General features: G+C 51.8%; 1 protein-coding gene across 1 annotated transcript; it reads left to right on the top strand.

The window, feature by feature from the left end:
* Window positions 1-614: 614 nt before the first annotated feature.
* On the top strand, window positions 615-10,284 carry LOC103179108 (arrestin 3). The gene is made up of 17 exons (XM_007894212.2): window positions 615-635; window positions 2,087-2,124; window positions 2,566-2,596; window positions 3,053-3,113; window positions 3,612-3,656; window positions 3,810-4,006; window positions 4,468-4,527; window positions 5,052-5,119; window positions 5,461-5,596; window positions 6,546-6,630; window positions 6,856-6,928; window positions 7,346-7,483; window positions 8,462-8,545; window positions 8,835-8,858; window positions 8,983-9,035; window positions 9,747-9,753; window positions 10,004-10,284. The coding sequence occupies exons 2-17, from the start codon at window positions 2,105-2,107 to the stop codon at window positions 10,101-10,103; spliced, it is 1,182 nt and encodes a 393-aa protein (XP_007892403.1). The 5' UTR covers window positions 615-635; window positions 2,087-2,104; the 3' UTR covers window positions 10,104-10,284.
* Window positions 10,285-12,098: the final 1,814 nt, after the last annotated feature.

Genomic DNA, 12,098 nt, shown 5'->3' with positions numbered 1-12,098 from the left:
AAAAAATTATTCGTGAAGCGTTCTGAGACGTTTCTAATTCTCCCCAAAGTCCTTAATCTGGCTGAGGTCCACCAGGCACTAAATAAAGGTGAGGCTTTATATATAGCCGCCCTTGGTCCACAGATAGCAAAGGCTGTACGTATCTGAGGGCTAATCCATTCCCCTGGCACCAAATCTGTCCGTCCACACACTTTGTGTAACTTGTGATGTAACATCATATCGTTGGAAGGGACACGGCTGACTGAGCAAACCCCCATCCTCCCCCACAAACACTCCGTCTTATCATACTGAGTGCTAAACTATAATCTCCCCCCAAGCAATCCTCTTTACCTGCACTGAAGCCTCGCATGCAAGCCCTTATGTAATGCGCTGTTTCCAGCCACGTTAAGCGTTTAATGGGATCAGCTGGGAAACATGGGTGGAGGTGAGGCTGGGTGGGGGTAGGGGTGGGTGCTGAGTGGCCGGGAGGATGCCCTGGGAGGAGCGAGGACTGGGATAAAGCAGGAATGGGTGTGAGTGCTGTGTAGTCCTGGGGTGTGAGAGCTGGAGACGAGCCTTGAAGATTGTTACACTCATCAGAGATCCCACCCACACCAGGACCTGAACCAGGAGCAGAACCTGAACCAACTCTCCAGGTAACGAAACTGTGCCCAGTGTGTGGGTCACACAAGGGTCGCACACACACACACACAAAAGGGGTCGCACACACACACACACACAAGGGGTCGCACACACACACACACAAGGGGTCGCACACACACACACACACACACACAAGGGGTTGCACACACACACACACACAAAAGGGGTTGCACACACACACAAGGGGTTGTGCACACACCAAAGGGTTGCGCACACACACACACACACACAAGGGGTTGCGCACACACACACACACACACAAGGGGTTGCGCACACACACCACAAGGGGTTGCGCACACACACAAGGGGTTGCGCACACACACACACAAGGGGTTGCGCACACACACACACACACACACAAGGGGTTGCGCACACACACACACACACACACACACAAGGGGTTGCGCACACACACACACACAAGGGGTTGCGCACACACACACACACAAGGGGTTGCGCACACACACACACAAGGGGTTGCGCACACACACACACAAGGGGTTGCACACACACACACACACAGGGGGTCACACACACACACACACACAGGGGGTCTCACACAGACATGGGGGTGGGGGGTCACACACTGGGCCATGTGCCTCTCCCCGCCCCACGCTCTCCCCTACACTGGGATCTGCAAATTAGCAGATCTTTGGGTAAAGATATCTAAGTTATTTAGAAGCTGAAGTACAGCTTTGAGTTGAACCTAATCCGCGCTCACTGACCAAAGCTCTTTTTCTTTAGCTGTTCAGTAATACCCAGGTTTCAGTCCTCACACAAGTCGCCTGAGCCTCGAGATTAGAGAGAGAGGTTTTAAACTGCCGCTTCCTCCTTCCCCCCCCGCACCCCCAACACACACACACACACACTCCGTGTAATGCTCTCTTTGCTGTAATAGACCTTCTGAGCCCAGAGTTCATATCAAATTGCAGTCCTGTAGCTCAGTGGTTAGCGCACTCGCCTCGCAAACGAGAGGACCCGGGTTTGATTCCCGAGCGGGACGAAACCTTACTTTCCTAACTCCGCACGCCTCTGTTCACCAAGCGGTAAGTGCAAACCCGGCTGTTAGCTGAATGGCACATTGCTTTTTGGGAATAATAATCCCTTGAAAGATATATATATATATTTGGTCACTCAATCCACGAATGTTTGTGTTTGTGGGACGCTGCTGTGCGCAATTGGAAAGTGCAGTCAATTCACTTTCCTGTATATCTTGTGAAGCGCTTTGAGATGTCTCAACAACGTGATAAGGCGCTGTATCAAAAAATTATTATTTCAGGATAAACCACTGTGTGCGTCTGAGTGAAGCTGAATATCTGGAAGTGAATGATTATTAAAACTATTCATCACTCTCTTCTCCCCCCCCCACTCCCCTCTCCCCCCCCACTCCCCTCTCCCCCACTTCACCTCTCTCCCCCACCCCCCACCATCACCACACACACAGCTGTATCTGCGAGTCATCATGGCTGGTAATATTGGAAAGTAAGTGGAAAAGTGCCTCATTCAATGTGCCGCGGTCAGTAATGTGAGGAGTATACTTCATCTCTCCATCACCCCAACTCCCCACAGTGTCATCTCACACACACACACTCTCTCCATCTCACACACACACTGTGTCACATTCCGTCTCACACACACTATGTCACTCACACACACACACACACACACACACTGTCACCCACTCCCTGTCTCGCACACAAAGACTGTGTCACACTCTGTCTCACACACACTGTGTCACACACTCACTCACACACGCGCACACACACTGTCACACACTCTCCCTGTCTCGCACACACGCAATGTCATACAAACTCTCTCTGTCTCACACACACCGTCACACACACCGTCACACACACCGTCACACACTGTCACACAGTGCTATGCTCGGCATGGGTGTTAACTCTTTACTCTCCAAATTTACAGAGTTTTCAAGAAGATGAGTAAAAATGCCAAGGTAGGACTGGGATGCCATCTCGCCTTTCACCGCCTGTGGGGGGAGGGGTGGGGGAGTGAGGAGGAGGGAGGGTGGGGGTGGGGGAGTGGGGAGGGAGGAGGGTGGGGAGTGGGTGGGTGGGGGGTGGGGGATGGGGAGGGAGGGTGGGGAGTGGGTGGGGGGTGGGGGGCGTGGGGAGGGGGGGGTGGGGAGTGGGGAGGGAATGTTTCAAACAGATTCAGTGTGAACTTACAACTCAAAGGAACATTGTCCTGGAATACAACCAATGTTTGTATCATCCGTGTCTGACACACAGGGAAACCCGTCGCAACATGTAAGACTCTCCAAACCAGACTGAGAGTTACACGTGTGTATGTCACCTACACGTGGGAATCTCCCGGGAGGAGAGTTGGTGAAGGAATGGACAATGGATATTGCAGTTGGATGGAGATAATGTTTTGTTTTCTCTGCCCACAGCTCACCCTTTACCTGGGGAAGCGGGACTTTGTAGACCACATTGACAGTGTGGACCCAGTGGGTGAGTGACTGGAGCAGCTTTGGTTTCTGTGGCATCTTTACACTCGACTTTAGAGCACTTTGACACACAGCAACACCCCGACCAGAGCCAGGAGGCGGGTGATCAATCAATCCAGAGGATTGTTGGCCGGGACACTGGGAGAGAGAGAGCGAGAGTGGGGAGAAAAAGAGACACTCCCTTCTCTTATCCAACAGCACTGCGGGATCTTTAACATCCGCCTGAATAGGGCATAGGCAGGAGTTTAGTTTAACGTCTTATCCAAAGGATGGAGTCTCTGAAAATGTGGTGCTTCCTCACCACCACCCCCCCCACTCCCCCCCCCGCCCCCCCCCAGCGCTGTGTAGGAGCCTCAGCCTGGACTGGGAGCTCAAAGTCCCAGATGTGGGGGCTCGAACCAATAACCTCCTGACTCACTCTACATGCTTGAACCGGAGTGAACCTGGACTTTACCAGGCTTGGATTTGGACTAAATCTGACCCACTCCTTTCTCTCTTACAGATGGAGCTGTGCTGATTGATCCCGAGTACCTGAAGGATAGGAAAGGTAGGGGCTAGAGTCCCGGATATGGCTTGTTTCTCACCACTTTCTCGTGGTGAGGGGATTGAACTGATCTGCTGGGAGCCATCTCATTGTGTGTATCAAGTTCCTGTTTGTGTCCCAGCCCTGTTTAACAGCTCCTCTCTCCTTTGCTCACAGTGTATGTAACAATGACGTGTGCCTTCCGATATGGCCGTGATGATTTGGATGTTATGGGGTTGACGTTTCGAAAGGATATTTATTTTGACGCATATCAGGTCTACCCACCACTGCCGGAGAACAAGAGGGAGCTGACCTGTCTGCAGACAAAACTGATACACAAACTGGGGGAGAACTGCTACCCATTCTTCTTCAAGGTGAGGTTCACACTAGATCTTCCTGATGTAAGCATTTCAGGCTGGAGCACAACCCAAGGTCCCAACCCAAGGTCCCAACCCAAGGTCCCAACCCAAGGTCCCAACCCAAGGTCCCAACCCAAGGTCCCAACCCAAGGTCCCAACCCAAGGTCCCAACAAAATTTGTTCGAGACATGACCTGGTCTTCATGCAGAAGCAGGAAGCTGGGACAATCCCAGTCAATTCCTGGTGAGATGCTGTGTTGGTTCACAGTCAAATTCCTCCACTGTCAAGTGCTCATAGTCGCTGCCCTGTGTGACGGGCGCTGTATAAATGCGTTGTTGTTGTTATCACTTTCACACCACGCAGTGGCTTTGCCATCGGGGTAGCTGACACTGTTGAATGTTCCTCTTGCATAACAGGCTCCCAGACCCTACTCTACATGACAGTATTTGTGTTGAAGCTGTATATTTCTGTTCCAGATCCCTACAAACCTGCCCTGCTCAGTCACCCTGCAGCCAGGACAAGATGATATTGGAAAGGTAAATGTGATCAACTCACACTAGTGCACATCAGCCAAGCTCCAGGCCTAGGCTGATGCTCCGAGGCAGGACTGGGGGAGGCACGGAATTGTTTGAAGTCCCATCGGATGAGCTGTTGAACCAAGGAGCTGTTTACAGTTGCTGGTGGTTCAGGCAGACGTTAAAGATGGTTCTCTCTTTGTGAAGAAAAATCTATATTTTTGTAGTTTCCTCAAAATGATATAAATGCTATATCAATTACAAGGATTATTATTATTACTATCATCAAGAAGTGGTTTAACCACTTCATGGTTGTTTATGGCGCAAATTAGTTGCCGCGTTTGCCTACAAATGAGACAGTCACTACACTTGACAGTGAAATCCTGCAAAGAGCTTTGAGCCATTTCGACTGTGTGATAAGGTCCCGTATCAAAGTCAAGGGTCATTATTATTATTATTAATAATAATAGGATAGCCCATATTATTGTGTCATCGTGATTGTCTGCCTCTGATGTTTGTCTCTCTCGCTCCCTACCCCACCCCAGTCTTGCGGTGTGGACTTCGAGGTGAAAGGATTCTGTGCAGAAAATCTGGAGGAGAAAATCCACAAAAGGTACAACACATTTGTGTAAACAACACGGCATCCTGCTCTCCCCAATCCACCTCCCGACAAACCAGGCACAGCTCACGATTGCCCTGCAGGAGATAAGTGGAACATAAGAGCCCAGAATAACACCTGAAGGTCAGGAAGGTGTGGGTTTAAAGCCACTCCTTGAGCTCACAGTCCAGGCTGGTAATCCAGTGCAGTGCTGGGGTGGGGGTTGGGAGGTATTGCTATTGTCCATATGGTTGATGTTGTGGGTCTTGTTGATGTTGTTGATGCGATGGTTGTTGTTGTTGTTGTTTGCTGACTGGATTGCCCCGGAGGCTGACGAGTCTCTCTCTCTGCACCAGGAATTCTGTCTGCCTGATTATCCGCAAGGTGCAGTTTGCGCCGGAGGAAAGTAAGGTGAAACCCAAAGTGGAGACCACCCGGCAGTTCCTCATGTCAGACAAGCCCCTGAACCTGCAGGTCTCTCTGGAGAAAGAGGTCAGTGCTGGAGCCTGGGGCCTCACCCTCTCCTCACAGTTACTATTACACTGATAACCAGAGGACACGTCTCAGAGCTATAATAACTGCTGCGTACTGATTGATCTCATCCCTGCAGGGCAATGGCACACCACAGAGGGCAATGGCACACCACAGAGGGCAATGGCACACCACAGAGGGCAATGGCACACCACAGAGGGCAATGGCACACCACAGAGGGCAATGGCACACCACAGAGGGCAATGGCACACCACAGAGGGCAATGGCACACCACAGAGGGCAATGGCACACCACAGAGGGCAATGGCACACCACAGAAGATGGGAAAGAATGTAGACATGGTTCAGATGCATTAATGTGGCGGCTCTGGCTCAGTCACTCGCACTCTCGCCTCTCGAGTCAGAAGATTGTGGGTTTGAGCCCCACATCGAGGACTTTAATCTCACAGTCTAGGCTGGTGCTCCGTTGCGGTGCTGGGACTAGCGGAGGGAGGGTGGGAGCGCTGGGGGGATGGAGGGGGAACTGCATTGTTGGAGGTGCCATCTTTCTATTGAGATTTTAAATCAAGGTTCCGTCTGTGCTCTGTTCAGGTGGGTGTTTAGGTGTCCTGCCCGACAATCCCTCATTCATTCATTCATTCATTGAATCATTCATTCACTTTGTGGCTGTGGGGGGGAGAAAGGGGAAATGGGGAGGGGGGAGGGAGTTGGGGGGGTTGGAGAGGAATCAAAGGGAAGATCGAGAGAGGTTAGTAACGGGATGGAGAGCTGAGGGTCAGAGTCAGGCAATGAACACGATAGTAATAATAATCCTTGTATTTGAGAAAGCACCTTATCATGTCATCAAGAGGAGACATCTCAAAACGCTTCGCAGGATGTACTGCCACGTGCACCGGACTTTATTTTGTGGGTGAAACACAGCAGCCAATGATGAATGTGATTGTTTGACAGCTGTTTTACCATGAGGAGCCCATCAAGATCACCGTCCACATCAATAACACCACCAACAAGGTGGTGAAGAAGATCAAACTGTGGGGTAGGAGCTCTGTTAAATGTTCAATTGTGTTTCCCGTGTGAGGGGGCAAAGAGAGGGGACTGGGAGAGTGGATCTGGAGCAATGAGATATAGTGAGTCACGGTGTCTCTGTGTGACTCTGTCTCACTGTGTGTGTCTCTGTGTGTCCCTGTGTGACTGTGTCTCTTTGTGTCTCTTTGTGTCTGTGTGTCTCTGTGTGACCAACATTCTTCTCTTATCCCATCAGTTGAGCAGATCACGGAAGTGGTCCTTTACCAACTCGACAAATATGCAAAGGTCGTCAGCTCCGAGGAGACGGAGTGAGTAACCAGTACACTGTGTGTGTTGTGCATTTGTGCCCGAGTGTGTGAGTACATGTGTGTATGCGCAAGTGTGCACGTGTATGTCCGTGTGTGTGTGTTAATGTTCTGTGTTAACATCAGGGTCAATTTTTGCTGTTGCCAATTTATAAATATCTGAAACGCTGCAGCTGTGAAAATCTCAGTGTGAATCTCTGTTATTATCACGGAGTGAATCTGGGAGTGACTGTCTGTGTGACTCTGGGAGTGACTGTCTGTGTGACTCTGGGAGTGACTATCTGTGTGACTCTGGGAGTGACTGTCTGTGTGACTCTGGGAGTGACTGTCTGTGTGACTCTGGGAGTGACTGTCTGTGTGACTCTGGGAGTGACTGTCTGTGTGACTCTGGGAGTGACTGTCACTCTCTCCTCACTGCAGCGACACTGTGGCTGTTAATTCCACCTTCACCAAGGTTTACTCGCTCACCCCGATCCTGGAATCCAACCGGCAGAAGCGAGGCCTGGCTCTGGACGGCAAACTCAAGCACCAAGACACCAACCTGGCGTCCAGCACCATGTAACTACCCCACACCACACCACACTGTCTGCCATGTCTGCCCTACTCTCCGCTGCCACAGCACCAAACTGGCCTGCCTGCCCTGCTCTATACTGCCACATCTCCTGCCTTCTCTGCCCTATACTGCCACATCTCCTGCCTTCCCTATACTGCCACATCTCCTGCCTTCCCTGCCCTATACTGGCACATCTCCTGCCTGCCCTATAATAATAATAATAATAATCCTTGCATTTGATATAGCGCTTTTCACGTCGGGAGGACGTCCCAAAGCGCTTCACAGAATACACTGTAAAGTGAATTGACTGTATATTTGTGGGCGAACGCGGCAGCCAATTGCGCACAGCAATGTCCCACAAACAGTCGTGGATTGAAAATGACCAATTTATGATTGTTTTTGGTTTTTGGAGGGATTATTATTAGGCTCTGTGTGGAGTAAGGAAACTTGCCCAAGGTTTCGCCCTGACCCCCCGGGGATTGGACTCAGGTCGCTCACTTGCAAAGCGAGTGCTCTAACCACTGAGCTACAGGACTCCACATCTCCTGCCCTGCCCTGCTCTATACTGCCACATCTCCTACCTTCCCTGCCCTATACTGGCACATCTCCTGCCCGCCCTGCTCGCCCTCGTCTGTACTGCCACACAGCCTGACTGCCCCACCCTGTACCTGCCAGCCCTGCCCTGCTCTACACTGCCACGGTTTGAGACCCTGTATCAAAAGTAACGATTACTTATCTTTATTCATAAAATAAAAAAAACTTTCAACACGGCTGGAAACAGGGATAGAGAGTTCAGGAAGAATCCTCGGCTGCACATCCCCCCTGGATGGTAACACCACAAGCAGCGTTGGGAACATTGGCTCTGTGGGCTGGGGGTGTGGGGGCTGGGGGTGTGGGGGTGTGGGGGCTGGGGGTGTGGGGGCGGCTGTTATTCAGACCCTAACCCCACTCTACTCTCCTGATTGATCTCTGACTGTCCTCAGGCTCCGACCAGAACTGGATAAGGATGTGCTCGGAATCCTGGTTTCTTACTGTCTGAAAGTGAAGGTCACAGTGTCACGAGGAGGGTAAGGTTCTCAACCATCACAGTATCCCCCCTTCTCTTCCCCCCATCGTGTCGGTGCTGGGGCTCACTCCCCCACTGCAGCTCTCTACTCTAACCCCAAGGGAGAGGGGAACAGGGAGTGTGGGAGGGAGTCAGTGCGGGAGGAAAGCTGTGTAGAGGATAACCAGTGACTCGGGGCCCTGTCTGTGCTGTAACAATCTATGTATCTGAGAGTTGAAGTTAATCTGCAATAACACATCGTCTTTCTCCTTGTGTTTTTGCTCTCTCTGTCCCCGGATTTCCTTCCCCAGGATCCTGGGAGACCTGACCGCCAGGTGATTGTTTTACTCACTCCCCTCATTGCCGCCACTTCTCTCACTCTCTCACTCTGTTTCACTCATTCTCTCTCTCTCTCTCTCTCTCTCTTCCTCTCTCTCACTCCTTCTCTTCTGCTTTCAGTGATGTAATGGTGGACATTCCGATCAGTTTGATGCACTCCAAACCCTCTGAACGTGAGTGTTGCTTGTGTCGTGTTCACCTCCTGAAGCCAAGTCCAGCGCCCCAACCCCCAGCCTCAGCACCCCCAGCCTCAGCACCCCAGCCCCCCCAGCCTCAGCACCCAGCCCCCCAGCCTCAGCACCCCAGCCCCCCAGCCTCAGCACCCCAGACCCAGCCGCAGCCCAGTGCCCCAACCCCCAGCCCCAGCCCCCCAGCACCCCAGACCCAGCCGCAGCCCAGACCCCCAGCCCCCAGTGCCCCAGCACCCCAGACCCAGCCCAGACCCCCAGCCTCCCATCCCAAAACACATCCCATCAAGTGCACGTGAAGCGCTCTGAGACGCCGCCCAGCGTGGAGGGCGCTATATAAATCCAAATTGTTGGTGTTGTTATCACATCCAAAAGTCCGTCAAATTCCTGACAGGAAAGCAGGAGGTCACAGGTTCTTCCATTGTTTATTTACATCTCAGCAGATCTCACCCTTTAATAATGACAATATAACAATCTAATATAATAACAATCTAATATAATAATAAAAATACAATATTAACAATATAATAATTTGGATATTAGGATCTAATGATAGTAACAATATGATGATGATAATAACCCTTTGTGTTTGACACTTCCCTGCACCACCTGGTCATCCCGTCACTGACGGTTTGTTGGGAACTAACCACTAACCATGATTCTCCGCTCTGTGTCCCACCTGCTTCTGACGAGAAGTTACCAGGTAAGGTTCCAGCATCATCACCCACTGTACAGGCAGACTCGGGAACACCGCACACGGGAACGCCGCACACGGGAATGCCTCACTCGGGAGAACTGCATGTGGGAAGCTACACGGCATTGATCATTTGTGTCAGACTCGGCCACTGTTAAGTCCTTGGGGGGTGGTGGGGGCGCCGTATAAATGCACGTCGTTGTTGTTGTTGGTGGTTTCTCGCTGTGACTCCGGTCTCTCTCACTGTCGCCCTTTGCAGTATGGAGGACATTGTGATCGAGGAGTTCAGTCGGCACAAGATTAAGGGTGAGAAGGACGACGACGAAGAGGAGGAAGCGGCCGCCGGGCAGGAAAGCTAGAGACACCGACACATCAACCGTTAGCGTGTTCAGCACAAGCCTGCACCGCCAACACGGGATGTGACCAGCGGTACCGTCACCCACAGGGGAGGAGGGAGAGGGTAACGAGTGGTTGAATATCTCGTGTCAGATCAATTAACTGTCAGTGTGTAAAAATACTCTGTGTGTAGTGAACACATCTCATCACGGCAACGCACTGCGCGGTCTGGGTGTCACCGAGCCTCATTTATTCAGTACTTTATTTAGTTGCTCCCTCCACCCCTTCCTCTCCTCTCCCCCCATACCCCCCCATAATCCCCACGCCCACCCCCCGAGCCAAGCTGTTGTTCCAGTGCTTAGTCAGTGCCGAGATAGCGGATCTTGTTTCTGACTCCCATTTTCCTGGGATGGATTGATGCTGACTCTCTATGCGAGTGAGTGAGTGTGTGTGTGTGTGTGTGTGTGCGTGTGTTTATGTGCGTGCGTTTGTACGTGTGTGCATGTGTACGTTTGGGTGAGTGTGCGTGCGTGCGTGTGTGTGTGTGTGCGCGTGTGTTAGGTTGTGCTGTGTAGACGTCTAGACCCAAAAGGGATTTATGACAAATGTTGCCAGGAAACAATTAAACGTCGTTGTGTGCAAATTGGCTGCCGCGTTTGCCTACAAAAACACAGTCACTACACTTCAAGTTAATCCTGGGAAGCCCTTTCATAAAAGCCCCTCGGCCAAACATCAGAATTACTAAAGATTACATTATTGTGATTAAGTGGAATTTTCAAGCCTGCGAGAGGGAAGCCTCCCCCCCTTGTGTGAGAGAGGGGGGGGGGGGGGTTGGGGGGGTAACTCAATGCCAGACTCAGGGACTCTGTCTGCCTTCAGCGTCACTGGTTTGAAATGTTGGGGACACTTTGTGCGGAAAAGGATAAATGGGGCCGAGCCACGGCTGCAGTTCACATTGCTGTCCACTGTGCGGAGCACAGCTACACATGGAGCAGATTCCCTTTCACTGCTTACTCTGGGTGGGGTGGGGGGGGTGAGGGTGGGGGGGATGGTGTCTGGGGTAGGCTTGCGAGGCTGAGCCCAAGGTGCGGCAGGGAATCATCCTTTATTCACAAGCTCATGTCTCAAGTCAGACAATCTGATCAATGTGCAAAGTGGCAATCACTCCTCTCTCCCCCCCCCCCACCTTCCCCCCCCTCCACCTTCCCCCCCCCCCACCTTCCCCCCCCCCCACCTTCCCCCCCCACCTTCCCCCCCCATGGTGGCTCGGTTGGTGATTTTGTGCCTCTTGCTTCAAGCCCCACATTTGACATTGGCCTCAGCTGTTAAAGCCCCCACAGACCTGTTATAAATAATAGTAATAATCCTGGCATTTGACACACAGGATACACTGTGAAGTGAATTGCATGTATATTTTTGTGGGAGAGAGAGAGAGAGATACGCAGGAAGAAGGGATGGGGGGTGGAGAGATGGCGGTAAGGAGAGAAAGAAGCAGGAAGGGAGAGATGGAGGGAGGGAGACACGCGCACGCACACAAAATACGCAAGCAATTTGTACAGACTGGACTGGACAGAGCGACAGAATGGTAGATATCCGCCAGGAGGAGGTGACGGGGTCTCGGGGTGAGAAATCCAGGGTAAAGTGACCGTGTGAAGAGGAGGCAGCGGAGTGAGAGCGGTGAGTCACACCGGGGACACACGATGTCTGTGTATCCCCAGGAGGACGCAGTGAATGAGGCACTCCACCGTACACAAGGAGACAAAACCAGAGAGTACGAATGAGGGAAAGGGTGTTCCCGGAGGATCGGGTGGTGGTTACTGACGATCAGATAGCACCACTATTATGTGCGGAGGTTGTGTGGGAATCAAATGCCGACTGACGGGAGACAAGTCTCTTTCTGTTGGCAAAGATATGGCGGTGCCAGACGGCGAGGCTGACTACAGTCTGACTGGCTGTGCTCGCTCTCGCTCATCACTTTCCAGTCTGATTGGCCACGAGAGAGCCGCCTGATGTCCAGA

Source organism: Callorhinchus milii, unplaced genomic scaffold, assembly GCF_018977255.1.
Source record: "Callorhinchus milii isolate IMCB2004 unplaced genomic scaffold, IMCB_Cmil_1.0 Scaffold15, whole genome shotgun sequence".
Lineage (NCBI taxonomy): Eukaryota > Metazoa > Chordata > Chondrichthyes > Chimaeriformes > Callorhinchidae > Callorhinchus > Callorhinchus milii.
Note: the sequence above shows the minus strand (reverse complement) of the source record. Positions and strands in the feature narration are given on the sequence as shown.

What these genes read in the sequence shown, in the direction of transcription:
- LOC103179108 (XM_007894212.2), top strand. Translation starts at nt 2,105, where the DNA reads ATGGCTGGTAATATTGGAAA. An exon ending in GTACCTGAAGGATAGGAAAG is followed by an intron (nt 3,657 to 3,809) that starts GTAGGGGCTAGA and finishes CTTTGCTCACAG; the next exon opens with TGTATGTAACAATGACGTGT. An exon ending in AACCTGGCGTCCAGCACCAT is followed by an intron (nt 7,484 to 8,461) that starts GTAACTACCCCA and finishes GACTGTCCTCAG; the next exon opens with GCTCCGACCAGAACTGGATA.